Source organism: Corvus kubaryi, unplaced genomic scaffold (genome assembly GCF_017639235.1).
Source record: "Corvus kubaryi isolate FWS band 111438036 unplaced genomic scaffold, C.kubaryi_AGA036_p1.0 37341, whole genome shotgun sequence".
Classification (NCBI taxonomy): Eukaryota; Metazoa; Chordata; class Aves; order Passeriformes; family Corvidae; genus Corvus; species Corvus kubaryi.
The window spans coordinates 10,591,820-10,607,408 of record NW_024581112.1 but is presented as its reverse complement, the minus strand read 5'-3'; the positions used below and the strand labels follow the sequence as shown (position 1 = coordinate 10,607,408).

Sequence of the window (15,589 nt, the reverse complement as noted above, 5' to 3'; positions counted from 1 at the left end):
TGACAAGCAGATGGTTTGTGTTGCCCAGCTGCATTATCAGTTCTCTAGTTAAGTTCATAGGAAAGCAATTAGATCTGGAAAAGGGACTACACAAGGTTCATGATTACTTCCATGGGATCACACCGCCTCTAAATTCCACAGAAGTTTCCACTGCAGGTGTTACAAGGTCCTGGAGACTGGAATTTCTCCAGCAATACTTAACTGAGGCTAGAGTTTGTCTGAGCTCTGGAGGGGATTAGAAGCAAGCACACTTCTTAAGAGCATTTATTCTTTATTCTAGAGCAGGAGCAGCAAGTAGACTGCCACACAACCCTAGTTTTTACTTAGCTGTGATCTGCTCAACTCCCACTGACCATTGGTTAATAGTAGCATCAGCTTTTAGGACAGTGTGAAAGCAAAGACTTTCAACCTGTAAATAACCTGAAGAACAATTGCTGACTTTGTTTCTTGCCCCCTTGGCTCATGAGTTGAAGTTTGCAGTAGCATATAAAATGAAATGCATCACAGAACAGACTGGTAGGCTCTAGTTCAGACCAGACCCTACCTAACAGGCCTAGGTCATGGTTTCACCATGTCTTAAAGTTGAGACCAGATGATGGTCAGAGAGGGGAAAAAATGGTTCTCTAGAAACTGCCTCTACAATGTAAGTGAAAGATTAATCATGCCTCATTTAACCAACTAATCTTCAATAAGTTGAGGCAGATATAAAAAATGTACCTTGAATAACATCTAAAGCAAGCATTACTGTGTACCCCACACTATTACTCACCTCACAAGTGCACCTGCACACACATTGGTCAAAAAGCTCTACAGATACTTTTTCAGCATTATTTAGACACAAAAATTGCTTGAGGCAAGGGTTGTTTAGCATAAGTTTATTTGCACAAGAATTTCAGCATCATTAAGGTCCAAACCCCAATTTCCAAGGATGACAAGTGAACACCACAGTGCAGAACAGTAGACAAAGTTACTGTGACCAATCTCAAATCTGGGCTCATCACAAATGCAAATATTTCTAGTACCTTGTTTTGCCAGCTAAAGAGGGAGGGGGGCAGGGGGGGAGAAAGGAAAAAAAGAACAACTCACTTTTTCCAAAGAGATGAGAGACAGATTTGCCAAGAGCTGACTTAGTTTAACAGTAACAAATAATAGTATAAACATAGGGAAAAAGGCCTTCTACATTTCAACAGAAAGTGCAATTTTATTCAGAGAGAAAAGCCCAGTCCAGACACTTAAACGAGAAAAACCAGAGTGCTCCAACCATTGCTCCCAAAGTTTCTACTATAGACCAGCATTCCACTCTATATCTAGCTTCATTGAAATTAAAGAACATTTATGAAATACACTCAACAGTTTTCAAGAAACAATTGAGTAAGACTTAGATGTGAGGGCTAGAAATTTCACTATTCATTTGGCTCTCCCAATGCCCAAATTAGACCAAGCTGCCAATGGCTGTGGTGAACTTACTGCTTATTCCTGTGCCTAACAATTACAGAATCCTGTTTGAGCTGAGTGAGAGGAATAGGAAACAAGTACCCTCAGTACACTGACAGCTTATAGTTAAGGCAATTTGTCCAGGTTCTCTTCTAAGAGGCCTTTTCCTGACTACTCATATAGTGACAAGCAGAGATCACTACCAACATCAGTGGTTATTCCAGGAATTAGGAACCCACAAAGCCTTGGCACATGCCAAATGCTTAACCCCAGAACTCAAGTCCAAAATATGTATCTTTGAGTTTCAATAAAAAGCTTTAGCTATTTGGACTAGATTTAAATACTACCTACTGCTTTGTAGAGGAGATGATTAAAGTAAAAGCATGAGGATCTTCGAAAAATGGTTACTCAGAAGCAAGCAGTAGTCTTAAACCCCCAGCTTAGTGATTGACTGACTGAGCTGAGGACAAACACAGCAATGATTAAATCTTGAGCAGAGGAAGCACAAAATATGCCTTAGCTTACAACTTGTCACAGTGACGATGGATCAGCACAGGGATTTTACCAAAGTGCCTAAAACACAGTCTACCTTGGTAGCATCTCTATCAAACAAAGAGGTCTATCTTACAGTGAGGAAGTAACAACAATAAACTACAAGTCAAGGGGAACATGGCAATAAATGTAACATGTCAACAGGTGCTTAACCTCAGACTGGCTTTGTCCAGCAGTGCTTACAAGCTACACAAAGGAAACAGCTATTTTATACCATAGCCTAGTTAGTAGAAGCTTGATCCTGAGGAATGGTGCACTCACTGAGTGTTCCTGCAGCTTTGTTTCAATGCCACTGCCCAGAGGGAAGGTATCAGGTAATAAGTCTGAAGTACAGTAGTCTCTCTCTAACCTCCACATGACACACAAGGGGGCAACAGAGGTTAGAACAGGTTTGCAGAGGCATTATTAATGCCAACGGGTGACTGAATCAAGCAGGCATCCTCAACTCAGCCTAGGGTCACCACTTTTACCTAGTGCTCATTCTCAAATTACTCCCTGCTATAGGGGCCACCATAAACCTGAACCCAAACCAGCTAACACACAGCAAATTAAGCCACTGCCACTTGCACCATCAAGCTGCCAGGACATCCCAGAACAGAAAAGGGTAGGCTTCTTGCAGCACAGGGATGAAAAGCTACCAAGCACACCTGCTTTACCTGTCCAGCCAGGATTATTTTGCAGGCAACAGGACAAGCAGTGTCCCAGCAGCCCCTGGTACTCCAGGCCCAATGCAGCAGGTGCTGTGCAGCCTCAGGATACAATTTAACCATTAGAGAGTTTAGTACCTTACCACCAGGCTACAAAGCATCAGTATTTCCCCGGTGGCAGAGTATCTTAACAAGCAGACAGGGAACACAGAGTCCTGCAAAGCTCAAACCGGCCACTCAGCTGTTCAGAGAGCAGCCACTCAGCGTGGAGCTTCCTTAGAGGCCTCAGCATCAAGTTGCATTAGCAAAAGCACAATTCTTATGGCAGAAAGCTTAACTTCTCCATAGCTCCCCCTCACCAGGAATCCAATTCAGCCTTTTGTTCTTCTCTAGCATTTCCCTTTCCAGGAGATGCACCTGGCCTGATGTTCAGCACTCAAGGCACTAAAGACTCGTAAAACAAGCCCGTGTTTCCAGCTTGTGAGGACTCCTCCCAAGCATCTCACCACTTCTTCCACATGAGCTGATGCACAAAAACAGCTCCTAAAGATCAGCCATGACATCACAGATGACAGATACCCGAGGCTAAGCCCCTCCAGGCAACGGTTTACTTCTGCAATGGCTATAGCACAGGTTGGCTTCAAAAACATCTATGCAAGAGATGACAGCAATTACAAACTCTTCAGTCTCCTTCCTAGTGACACTCTATACTAGGCCAAGTATTGCTTTGCATGCAGGAGTTATTCTTGCCTAGGATTGCATTCCAGCAGGAAGCTTGCACTAAGTTTAACACATATGACAACACTGGCATCATGTTAGTTTTTCAAAAGTCAAAGTCTTGGATGACATGTCTTGTCTGTAAACCACATCAAGTCCAAGCCACAGTTAATGAAAAAGGCCAGATTTGCTTTCAAATTTAGCCACTTTTGTTGACTAATCAGGAAGATTTTAATGAAAAAAAATCCACAATATAATCCACCAAATTATTTGTCTTTTTGCTACTGAAGTTGCCATCAAAACTGTTCAGGAAATTAAGCTTAAGGCTGCTTGGCTAAATACAGTCCACTTTGTAGATTGCATCCCTCTCTGCCTTCCTAAGCTAACTGGAGAAGTCTGAACAGAGAAGTAGCCTCACTCTCTGTTGAGACAGTCTTTATGAAGTAGTTATGGACAGTGGAAAAAACTTGCTTTTGGTTTTATGAGGAGCAGGCAATTTTTACTGTCATTTAAGTGCTGCACTGCTGTTGTTTTCCACCTTGAACAGCAACCAAAAATTGGTGTTCCGCCTGTTTTCTGCTTTAACTTCTAAGCTTTAATAATTTGTTGGATCAGGCACTTCGGTCTTACAAGCTTGCAGAAACAGTAATAAATAGTAATAGAAGTAATAAAAAAGATTCAGTGAACAAGCATTCTTGAACATTGCACTGGCACATAATAAATAGCTCTAAGATTTGCCTTTCTAGTCTATGTCGCTGGTTAAACAAAAGAAACTCAAGGTGATTGCTATATGTATTTTACTATTGTAATTCAGTGAAAATTGTCCAGTTAATAATACCACTATATAAATAACTGAGGAATTTTTAACCTTCCTTATAAAGCCCAGGAGTCTCAAAGCAGCAAGTTCAGCACACACCCTTCAGGAAGATCAGCCCCCTATACCTCCAAGGGAGTGCATACTCTTCCAGAGGCTATTCTGAACACAGGCCCAGACTTGCAACACATACAGCTTACGTGGACAGCTCTGCTTAGGGCTTGTAGACCTCTTCAAGTGAGGGTTAAGAGCAGTAAAAAGGAAGAATTTTACTCTAACCACTCAAAATGCCATCTTACACAGTGACAGGTAACAGTGATAACCCAGTAAGCTCAACCCTTCAGCGGTGACTGAAAGGCAAACCTTCAGGACCTGCCTGAAGTTGTACAATAAGAAACTCATTTTAGGAGGCACTTTTAGAATCCATACTGTGTCAGCAGTGCACATAATTCTGCAACTTATAGTGCCTTGAGATTTTTGTTTAGGCTTTTTGTTGGTTTTGCTGTGTACCTGTGAGGAAGAAAATACGGTCAAACCCCAAAGTAAGAGCTGTGCTACTTTCCAACCGTGCCAAAATTGTTTTGAAAGATAGTCAGAAAGGCTTTAGCTTAATCCTGGACTCAAGAATATTTTTCCAAGTTAAGTATTCAAGCTGTGGTTCCAATTCTATTTAAAGCTTCAATTCCTCATTTCAAGGACTTTTCACATTACTAAGTTTTAGATTGTGTTTTGGTGTGTTTTTTGAAATGCCACCTTCCAAGTTTTTGTAGTCAAGAAAAATTTAACCAGTTTATGTGTTATGAATAGACTTACTAAACTACCTTCAACTTCCAAGAAATTAATCTTGAACGCAAGGCAGGACCACACATCCATAGGCACTACAGGAAACAACATTTACATCCTCTACAAGACAGACAGTATCCATACTGTTACCAGCTCTACACGGCCACAAAGCAAAAGCAACCCCAGCATAACATGAGCCCACTCTTGGCACAATTAGTTCAATAGAAATGTGGCCAGAGCTTGGACTGAGGAAGAGTAATGAGGTTAGGGAATAGAAAGCAGAGTTTTGCTGCTACTCCAGGAGCAGCTTCTGCTTAAGGCATTTTACAGTCAGTTAACCAACACAGTTTACTGAATACTCCACTTAGATCACATGTTAACAGCCACTTCCAGAACTAGTACAAAGTTTCTTAACTGCTTCTCTTAACGTTTGGCTGCTGGTTCTCTTCTCCGGATGAAGAGGTAATAAGGCTTTTTGGCATTTGTAGAGATATACTGAAAGGTTCATAGCAGGTCACCTGGCTGCATAATCCCACTGCACACCAGGAAATGGACAGTCTGATGCAGTCATGTTTCCATTAGAGAACGTCCAACTGACAGTTATTACTCGTCTATATATACACTCAGCATCCTGGCTTTCAGTAGCCTCCACCCAGGAGCACTCGAGGGAAGCGGTCAATTGCAAGGCAACCAAGTGGGGTAGGACTGGCCATACAGCACAGGGGCACTTGCAAGGTAGTAGTTGCTGAAGTTTGCATCACTGACATAAGGTGCTGGCTGGTAGTAACAGGTTACATTAGTGGCATTAGGGATGACATTCTGTTCTGCCAGCACCTTGAGTGCTAGCAGAGAAATCAAATTGAGAGTCTGCCTTCGCTCGTGTCCCATGAGGCAGACGGTGCTCTCGTTCACCACCCTGCGCAGAATCATGAGGTAGTCATACTTGCTCCTCTCTTCTTTGGAGAAGTGGTTCTGGAGGTAGGTCTCTAGCTTGCGCTGCTGATCCAGGATGTCTGGGAAGTCTATGAAGAATCGGGAGCACATGTAGCGCTCCAACGTTTTGATCTCATCCTTATCCATGGGCCTGAAGTCTCGTACTAAGAGGTTACTATACTTCAGAAGCCCACCACCTCGGATCTCTTCAGGATTTTTGGTAGCTATCAGCTTGTTCTGAAGGTGATCAAAAGCTGCTTCAAAGTCTCCATACATGCTCTCCCCAATCACAGTTGGATGGAAGTGCTCTGACATGGGGGTTTCTGAGTAGTCATAGTAAAAGAGCAGGGAGTCCAGTATGATTTGGAATGAGTCCACACTGAACTCAAACTGTCGTCGTATGCAGTCTACAAACTTAAGCTCCACGTTTTTGCCATGCTTGTTGGAAAGTGATATCAAGCTCCAGCGGTCAGTCTCCGTGTACACTTTGACCAGCTTCTCGATATAGGCTTCCTTCAGTGTTACAGGACTGATTTTCCGCTTGCTTACTCCTTCCGGCAAGAAATTCAAGAGGGATCGCAAGACCACATCTCGAACCAACTGAAATTCTGCCTCACTTGGAAGAGAAACTTGAAAAATGAGATCCAGGTCTTTGCACCCCAGCCCATTATCCTTGACCAGGACGTGACCAGCTGCAGAGCCATTCAGACGGACATCGTGGACCACAATGCCTGCTTCGCTCAGCCGGCTCCGAACCGTGTGAACAATGTCCTTCAGAGTTATCTCCAGTGTCGGGAAGTTCCCTCGCCCGTGGATCGGAACCACCTCTGTAAGAATGTCGTGCAGGCGGCTGACCTGCTCCCAGTTCAGCACACTGCAGGACATGGAGTCTGCTCTGCTACTTCCTTTGCCTGCCATCTTAGGGCTTTTCTTCTCCAAAGAAACTGTACATAGGTAGAATAGAAAAAGAAAAAGACAAGTCAGACTTTCTGTTTGTGCTTCCTAGATCTATTCCTAGGCTCTGTTTTTCTGTCTATTCACACAAACCAGAAAGAAGTAATTGTATGTATTAATGATTACCAGCAATCCTTTCACCTGAAATGGGACACAGCTTCTCTATTGGTGCAGGCAAAAAAATGTAGTTGTCATTGTTCTTACTTTTGGTGAGGTAGAGTTACTTCAGGAAAGCAGTTTGTGTCAAATGGAAATTACCAAAGATAACACAAGCTTTACCTAAGGCTAAAGTTGTCAGCAGCACCAGCTGAAGCAAGATGAGCTGCAAAGCATTCTGAAAGTTAGTCTTTGAAGTTGTTTCGTGATGCATATAAAGCTCAAACTGCTGTCTCCAACTAACACAATAGTAGAAGACTCTCAGGTGTTAGTTTCAGGGCTTAGACATCTGATAACTCTTAAATTATGCCAGAGATACAAGATTGCTTCCTTTTCAGAGGACTCTTTCCTTTCTGAACGATCCAGCATCTATCACTCACAGGATAAAGGCCAAGTACATCTTGCTCCTGCAAAAAGCTGCAGCTCTTCAGCATCCTGGACAGAATTTCGCTGCAACATTAGGTAACAACATTCAGTGGGCACTCCAACCTTTGTAAGCAACACTTTACCCTTCTTCAGAGACACTGCCTAAGCAAACTACCTTTCTGGAAGTATTCATACATGCCCCAAGTTCTACTCACTTGTGAAGGGCAAACAAGCTTGCAAGAGCTGGGATAAATTCAGATGATGAATATCAAGTTCCTGTTACTCTTTTAACACTGAGAATCTCACTAACCATACTTGGTCACAGCTTTGTCTGAACATTTTAAGCACAAGAGAATGATCTGATTAGCTGTGACAAGGCTCCTTAAGTCACTTGTCTTTTGTAGCATGTAGATACTTACAGATGTTCTACAGTCATGCAACTCCAACTGGTATTAACACCCTTTCCTTTTTTTAAGTGTTCCAGGTTTCTGTGTAACCAGGTGCTTCCTGACAGCTATAGACTAATTGAGGCCTCACCTTCTTCTGCCCCAAGTACTCCTGAAGACTGCAGCTGCCAAGGTCAGACTAGTCAAACTTAAGCAAATTAACTCTTGCATACCAAGAATGAAAAACCAAACCCTATCATTTCCTAATGTGCAACAGCACAGTACATGGAACATTTTTAAAGCAAGTTTCAAAGAACAGCTATTGTCATCTCAGGCTTCCCCTTTTCCACCTTTTCATTTTTGAGCAACTCATTTGACCTGTCACCTCTTCGGCTGAAGAGAGCTGAATCCTAGAGCAAGCACACACTGAGGTTAAAATGCTCCTGGGGAAGTAGCTTCTGTCCTGGAGCATGAGCTGCTGCATTACAAACTGCGCTGCCGTGGATCACATCAGCACCAGCAGGCACCAAATAACCCTGTGATTTGCAAGATGATTAATCTAGGACAAATCAAGGAGCTCTTCAAGATCAATCCTTAATGCTCCAACCCAGCACAAACACAAAAGCATCAAGCCTGCCAGCAGTTGCTCTCAGGGAGTTCAAGCACATTAAAGTGTATTTCCATTGTAAACTCACTATATTTCCATTAAATCCTTCAGATCACTAAAGAACACAAGAGTCTTCTCGTGACTTCTAACTTAAGCTGCAAGTGCTTTCAGCTACTACCTCTGAAACTGTTCCCGCTCCTCCTTCCCATTTGTAGCCCTCTCCACAGCCAAGACAACACACGCAGCTCACTCACCCGGTAACCAGAAAGGACTTGGACCAGTGCTTCCAACCCCACCCCACACACTTGGTTCTGCTTGGTGACCCTCACCTAGGAGAATAATGCACATTGCTGCCCTTGGGGGGAGGAAGATGAAGTATTTCATTTCCAGTTCAATGGAGAGCTTAATTCTCAGGCGGTCAACCTCCAAAGCCTCCCACCCCCAAATCACTTGTGTGTGCTTACTCGGCAAAGTTTATGTTAATGACAACAGACTCCTAGCGACTCCAGTGCATTTGGGATGCTAACAGCTCACATGCCTCCTGTTTCACTGCCAGCCATTCCCTCCGCAAGATCTGACACCTGAAGATGCTCACTCCTTGGGAAGAAAACCACTACGGAGGCAGGGGACACTAGCTATCTTTAATATCGAGTGTAAAGAATGTTGCATACAACACTCAAATCCGAGGCAAAAACGAGCGAGGACGACACACGTTCACCTTGGTCACGACCAGGTGCTTTACCCTGCAGCAGCAACTTTCCCCTATAAGACGTATAATTTGACACAACACCCGAAGAAGTCCATGCACCTGTCCCCGCAGAGCCCAGCGGCGCTGAAGGGGGGAGGTCCGGCTCCCTTCGCGGGACGCTCATCCCCCCGCAGCGGGGAACCCGCGTTACACCGCCTTGAACACCCACAGCCACGACAGAAGCGCTGCCCAGCGCCTGCTCCCAGGCGAGCCCGCCCGCCCCGGAGAGGAGCCCCGGCCCCGCCGCTCACCTCAGCCGCGCCGCGCACCCCGAGCGACCGCACCAGCCCCGCTGCCGCCCGCCGCCGCCCTTTATGGCCCTTCATGGCCGCCCCGCCCCGCCCCGCCCCGCCCGGCCCGGCCCGGCCCGGCCCTCCCGCCGCAGCGGGGGCGGCTCTGGCCGCCGGTCGGGCCGCCGGGCGCTCTGCCCGGGGAGCCCCGCGGCGCTCGGGCCGGGGAGGGGACGGCGGTGGCCGCCCGCGCCCTGGAACCCTCGCCCGCCACCCCGGGGGCTCGCCCGGCGAACTCCACACACAGCGCCCAGCGGCCGCTTCCCGCTCCCCCCTCCCGTGGAAATACTAACATTTCAAGGGCCCCTCAGTTCAGGAATGACATTGAGGGGCTGGAGCGACTCCAAAGAAGAGCAACGAAGCTGGGGAAGGATCTGGAGCACAAGTCCTGTGATGAGCGGCTGAGGGACCTGGGCTTGTTTAGCGTGGAGAAAAGGAGGCTCAGGGAAGACCTTATCGCTCTCTACAACTCCCTGAAAGGAGGGTGTAGCCGGGTGGGGATCAGTCTCTTCTCCCAAGCAACAAGTGACAGGACAGGACACAGTCATAAGCTGTGGCAGGTTCAGATTGGACATTAGGAAAAAATTCTTTACTGAAAGGGAGATCAGACATTGGAATAGGCTGCCCAGGGAAATGATAGAGTCACCATCCCTGGAGTTGTTTAAGGGAAGACTGGATGTGGCACTCAGTGCCATTATCTAGTTGACGTGGTAATGTTTGGTCATAGGTTGGACTCGATGATCTCAGAGGTCTTTTCCAATCTACTTGGTTCTGTGATTCTGTGATCCTACGGGCTACAATGAAGAGCTTGACTGAAATACAACATGGTTTTCCCGAAGGCACCTTGTCCCAGACAAAGCAGCTGTCAGCAGAGATCCCAGACATCCAGCTCTGCCAAAGAGTTCTCTGTGGTGCTCCATTGGAAACAGCCGAACCAGGCGTTCATCCAGAACCTACTAGGATGGGCTCACAAGGATGTTACAGCAGTGTTGAAACAGTGTGCTACTGGAAACCGTGGCTGATGGGCTGTGGGAGGCTCTGCGTACACGGACAAGGATGATGGAATGACTGGACAGGAATCAAGGTGGAGATGCAGTGTCATAAAAATCAGCTGGTGGTTTATAGCGCAGGGTGCGAGATTGTGAGTTCTGGGGGCAACAGTTACACTTTTTCTGCTGAGAACACAATGTTTCATCAAATACAGGGGTATCTGCCTTTTGTTAGAATAATCAGGACTCAGTAGAAGTGGGGGGGATAATCAACACAACCTAGGACAGGCCAGCTGACATAATCCTAGCAGAGCTAAAAAAAGTACTTACAAAGCATTGGAAAAAGAAAATCACCACTACATCTGTTATAGTGTTTGGCCATACGCAGTCAAGAAAGATGAATTAAAACCCGCACACATATGGAGAAGAGCTGACCTTGTATGAGGAAACTGGAAAGCTCCTTTTTGTCTAGCAAGCACCACAGACCTGCCTTGTTTCACCGACAAAGCCAAAGCTAAGCAGGAATAGGGATGGCTTAGATAATTATTTATTTTTCTCCAATATTGCCCCACTGGGATAAATAACAGGGAACAAACTTACCTATTTAAATTAAAGGATAATGTTGACACCAGAATCAGACTGAAGGCAAGTTACCGTCTTGTTGTCCAATGAGATAATCATGATTTCAGAGCACTGCAGGAGGGAAGGAAATAAAACCAGGTTTAATATGAAGCTAGAAGAGAAAATATGTAATATGATTGTCTGGTATGGAGCTGGACATGAGTATCCAGATCTCTCTCAACACTTTTTTCCCCTATGTTTCTAAAATTAGAAAGAGAAATAGGGAACTCAAAGAGAAGTAGTAGCACAAATGAGAGAAGCATAACCACTTGTAAGGAAATGTCTCACTTGGAGATTAAAACAGTGAATGATCTCACCTCTTAAGAATATTTCTTCAGCAAGATTTCTGCTTTAAATAATATTGTCTTTTGACAATAACTAATGATTTTGGGCAGTATATTTTCTGTTGCTACATGGGGAGCAATTAAAGTACTTTTTGAGAAATATTTTCTATTGGGAATATTTATTAGATACCAATGTAGACAAACTGCAGCACATATTGCAATTACAGATGTTTAAGTATTAATCAAAGGTTCATACTTTACATTATTTGTTTACAAGTTCTTGTTTCACAAAAACATTTGTAAACACAAAGAGGTATCTCAACTCTATTTTAGGGTGTTTTCTTCATCCTCTGTCTTGCACACCTTGAGTATTTGTCAGGGGAAGCACAGTACTTTCTGCAGTGAACTTAGACCTCCTGACTGTACACTTGTTCTTTTTAATTGCTTCTCATGGGTGCCACAGAGAAGGTCCTTGGGATGGGAATTGGAAATGCTGTTAAAGCCAGCTGGACCAGGCTCCTGGGTAAATTGCAGGAATAATGAGGAATGCATCTTTGAGTAATGAATGCCTGGGAGAACGAGCTCATTTACCCCTGAGGAGAAGCTGCCTTCTGCTACCCATCCACTTGTGTCTGTGCAGTGGATTACGGTGCCATGAAGATGGAACACATGGACATATACAGCCCACTGCTGAGACAAGAGATTAAAAATCGTGGGCTGCTGCTCAGGTGCTGTGGCTGCTGAGGTGGCTGACACAGCCCAGACACAAGTCCAGGGCACAATCTTAATACTTAGCATTTATTTTGGACTTTCCTGCTGCCAGCTCTAATTCTAAGTCTAGGGAGAAGCAATGAGCAATGGGTGATCCCAATCTGTGCAAGACAAACTTTCTCCAAGAGTGACTGGGATACAGATAAAATCCTGCCACAAGACAGTGAGTGCTGGCAGCCACCGTGCCCCTCTGCTCTTGGACAATTGTCATCTCCCCCTTCTCCCATAGCTGCTCCATCCCTCATCTCTGCCTGTGGCTCCAGTGTTTCCTCCCAGCTTCCTTCCTCCTCCCCTCTCCTGGGATGTACCCTTCTCTATACACAGCACTGGACCTGTTTCAAAGGGTTTTCAGAAAGCAGAATGAAGAAGGATCAGCTGGCTCCTGGGAAGGCAGTGTGGCAAAGGGAAAAGAGTCTGGGAGCTGCCAAAACAGAGGCAAGTATGGAGTTATATTAAAACAGTGTAAGTTATTCATTTTTATCCAGTAAATAGGGCAGCAAATCTGGCAGAAGAAACTCACTTAAAAGCCTTCAAGTCAGCTCAGTGACCTGGCACTGTCAGATTAGTTTCCTTACGTGACGCATTGCTGAACGTAATGTGTCATCCTAAATCTTGGTTGCTACAGCTGTTAAAGCCATAAAGTGAAGCAGAGTTATTAATACCCAATAGTAGTAGCTGTCAGGCTCCATTCTGTAATTGAGCATCAGATTTGCAGTTGGGAAACTCTTCTTTTTTGTCTGACATGTGGAGTTAACTTCACGTCTGCAGATGCTGAGAGAGTGGAGACAGGTAGGAACATCACACCCACGCAGGGCTATGAAGAAATCCTCTTGCAGAGTATCAAGAGTGAGCCTCTTTCTCTGTTGTTTCTCTAGCTGCCTCTGCAAGTCTTTGAGGTTTCCTGCTGGGAGATGAAGCAATTCTTCCTCCTGATACATGGATAAAGGTAAACACAGGAATATAGACAGACAGAGTGAAGTTATGCAGGGAACAGCAGCCTTTCAAAAATCAGAAGGTAAATTTGCTGCTAGAAGCACTGTGACTGCTGGAAAGTCCCTGCTCTAAGCGATGGGATGCTACCATGGAGGACTTCCCAGCTCCCACAGAGTTCTGAGCTCAGCAAAACACCCCTTCTCCAAGAGGCGAGGAATGGTACCAGGCTCCTTCACCAGCAGGCCCTGTGCAAAGTAAGTTCCTGCTGCATTTAGATGTGAGGAAGACACAGAAATCCAGAGCTGCTGTCTCTCACATATGGCTTTTTGAAGATGTCTCCACCCATTAGCCCTTTCACTACTTTGCAGTGTGCCACCTCTGGCAACCGGGCTGTGGTTGTGCAGACTCTTCTCACAAATCCTCTGATGTACAAGCCCCAAACCACCCAAAAGCCTGAAGGAGCAGAGCCACCCCACTGTGTGACGAAAGATGCAGGCCAAATTCTTCCAGGACGGAAGAGGGTGTTGTGCCTCTGCCCAGGCCCCGGCGCTTTTGCTTCCACAGCAGGAAACTGTTTTGCCAATCTGGTTGCGCTGTGAGGATCCAGAGTGGGCAGCCTGGAGAAGAAGCCTGGCATTTTCCTTTCCCTTAGGAAGCAGCAGGGCAGACACACGCAGAGATGGAATGCACTCGCTGGAGCGAGTGGGCAGCAGCCCATCATCTGATTTGCTTTTTCTTTGCACCTGAGCTCACCCCAACTGCTTAATTAGTCACACGGTTTCCTGGAACCTGGGGAAGAACATCACAATTTTCAGTGGTAGAGGAGAAGATGATGGGGGGAGGCGGAGGTGGGGGGAGAACAAGGGTTTGCAAATCAGTCTGACAAAAATATTTACTCTAATTTGGGAGTCATGAGCAAATTCAGGACACATCGCCTCAGGCTGCAGGTGGCATACATAGCAAAGGGGGGGTGCAGAGAAACACTGAGATTTAGGGAGTGCAGTTTTTCGTCATGTGAAGCCATTAGGTACCAAGCTGTCTGTGGGCCCAGCCCCAAGGATTTTTGCTTAACCCCGCTACAGCTTTTCAGTTTGAAATCACATCTTTTTCATATTCCCTCCTTATCCATGGCTTTAGGGAGCAGCGTGGAGGACTCTAGTAGCTACACCACCTCTAGACCAACCTCTTGGCATCCTGCATCAAGCCCTGCCTGGGTTTGGTTGTAGACAGTATTGTTTGCCCCTGCATCTTCACAGATTTGAAGGTTAACAGAGATTATTAACTGCCCCTTAGTACTCTCATAATACCTGGATAATATAACCCTGCTGTAAAATTCATAGCCCCTTCAGTAACTTGCAGTTGTCTGCAGACTTTTCTCAGGTTACTCAAGAAATGAATAATCTGTTTTTTCCCCACAGTAATTTGCTAGAATTGTTATCTGCTTTCACAAGTAAAGGTCCATACACAGTTTTATCTGGTTTTAATTTCCACCTGTCTTTCTTTTCAGTATGCTTTTTCCCCCCCGCTGTTATGCAAAGTTATCTGCATTTTTTAATGCTTTTTCAGTAAACCTTTCATTTCTCGCTAGTGGCAATGGCAACTGGAAAAGGACATTTTGCACAGTTATGTAGCTTAAAATAGTCTAAATGAGAGCTGTCAGAGACTTCCCATACTCAGATACACAGTCACACCCTTTGGGTTACGTTTCTGTGATTTAGAACTGATCCATCCAAAGAGGGGATCTGCCTTTCCCTGGAGCAGCTTGCCAGCTGGACTGCTGCACAATTGCACAATCACACAGGCACTACAGCAAGCACGGGAGGTGAGGCAGGATGGCACCAAACTTTAAGCAGTGGTCTTGCACCTTCGGAAACCTTGGGGCCCATCTCAGCTACAAAGAGCTGTCTCAGTCTGCTCAGAGGGCCACCAGCAGCACATGGAAACTCCACAGCTCTGGAAGCCACTGTCCCACAGCCTATTTCCTAGCAAGACTGGAAACTGGTGCATGCTGTCTGCTGGCACTGGGTGAGGAAGTGTCTCGTGGGTAGCATCCTCCGCAGCATCTCTGTGGTGGCCCATCCCTCCTGCAGCACGACAGGTGCTCCGTGGTACCCCAGCTCCATCCGCCTCTCCTGTGGGAAAGGGATAACAATCTCCCTTTGCACCCAGTTTCAGTCTCAGCATATCAGGTCTGAGGTGGCTGCCAGTCTCACCTCCTCCGTGGCTAGTCAGCATCCTGCCAGGATCCCAGAGGCCCTTACTGATGTTTCTGTACCAGGTTTGCCTACAGCTGCCCCGCACGGAGCTGCGCTAGAACAATCCCCCCAGCGATGGTAATTAGGGCCTTCAGGCTCTTCTATCCCACATACTGGAGACAGGGTAAGGTTCTGTGTCCCAGCCATGGAGAGAGCTTTAGCAGAGGTCTTTATAATGAAATCTGGCATTTTGCCACTATATTAAAAAGTGTGAATATTACCGCAGCCCTAGGGTATTTCACCGTGTCTCGCAGCCGCAGGGAGGAGGAGAGAAGATCCAGCAGGCAGGAATTGTGCAGCACGATTGATTCATTTAATTATTTTACAAACTCTTTTATAGACTTTTTTC

The 15,589-nt window shown here is 45.6% G+C and overlaps 1 protein-coding gene across 1 annotated transcript; it reads right to left on the bottom strand.

Moving 5' to 3' along the window:
- Positions 1-860: 860 nt before the first annotated feature.
- TENT5C (terminal nucleotidyltransferase 5C) lies at positions 861-9,402 on the bottom strand. Its single transcript, XM_042031177.1, has 2 exons — positions 9,349-9,402; positions 861-6,824 (listed from the first exon to the last, which is right to left on the bottom strand). The coding sequence occupies exon 2, from the start codon at positions 6,796-6,798 to the stop codon at positions 5,623-5,625; it is 1,176 nt and encodes a 391-aa protein (XP_041887111.1). The 5' UTR covers positions 6,799-6,824; positions 9,349-9,402; the 3' UTR covers positions 861-5,622.
- Positions 9,403-15,589: the final 6,187 nt, after the last annotated feature.

Coding starts and splice junctions, on each gene's coding strand:
- TENT5C (XM_042031177.1), bottom strand. CDS start 6,798: ATGGCAGGCAAAGGAAGTAGCAGAGCAGACTCCATGTCCTGCAGTGTG.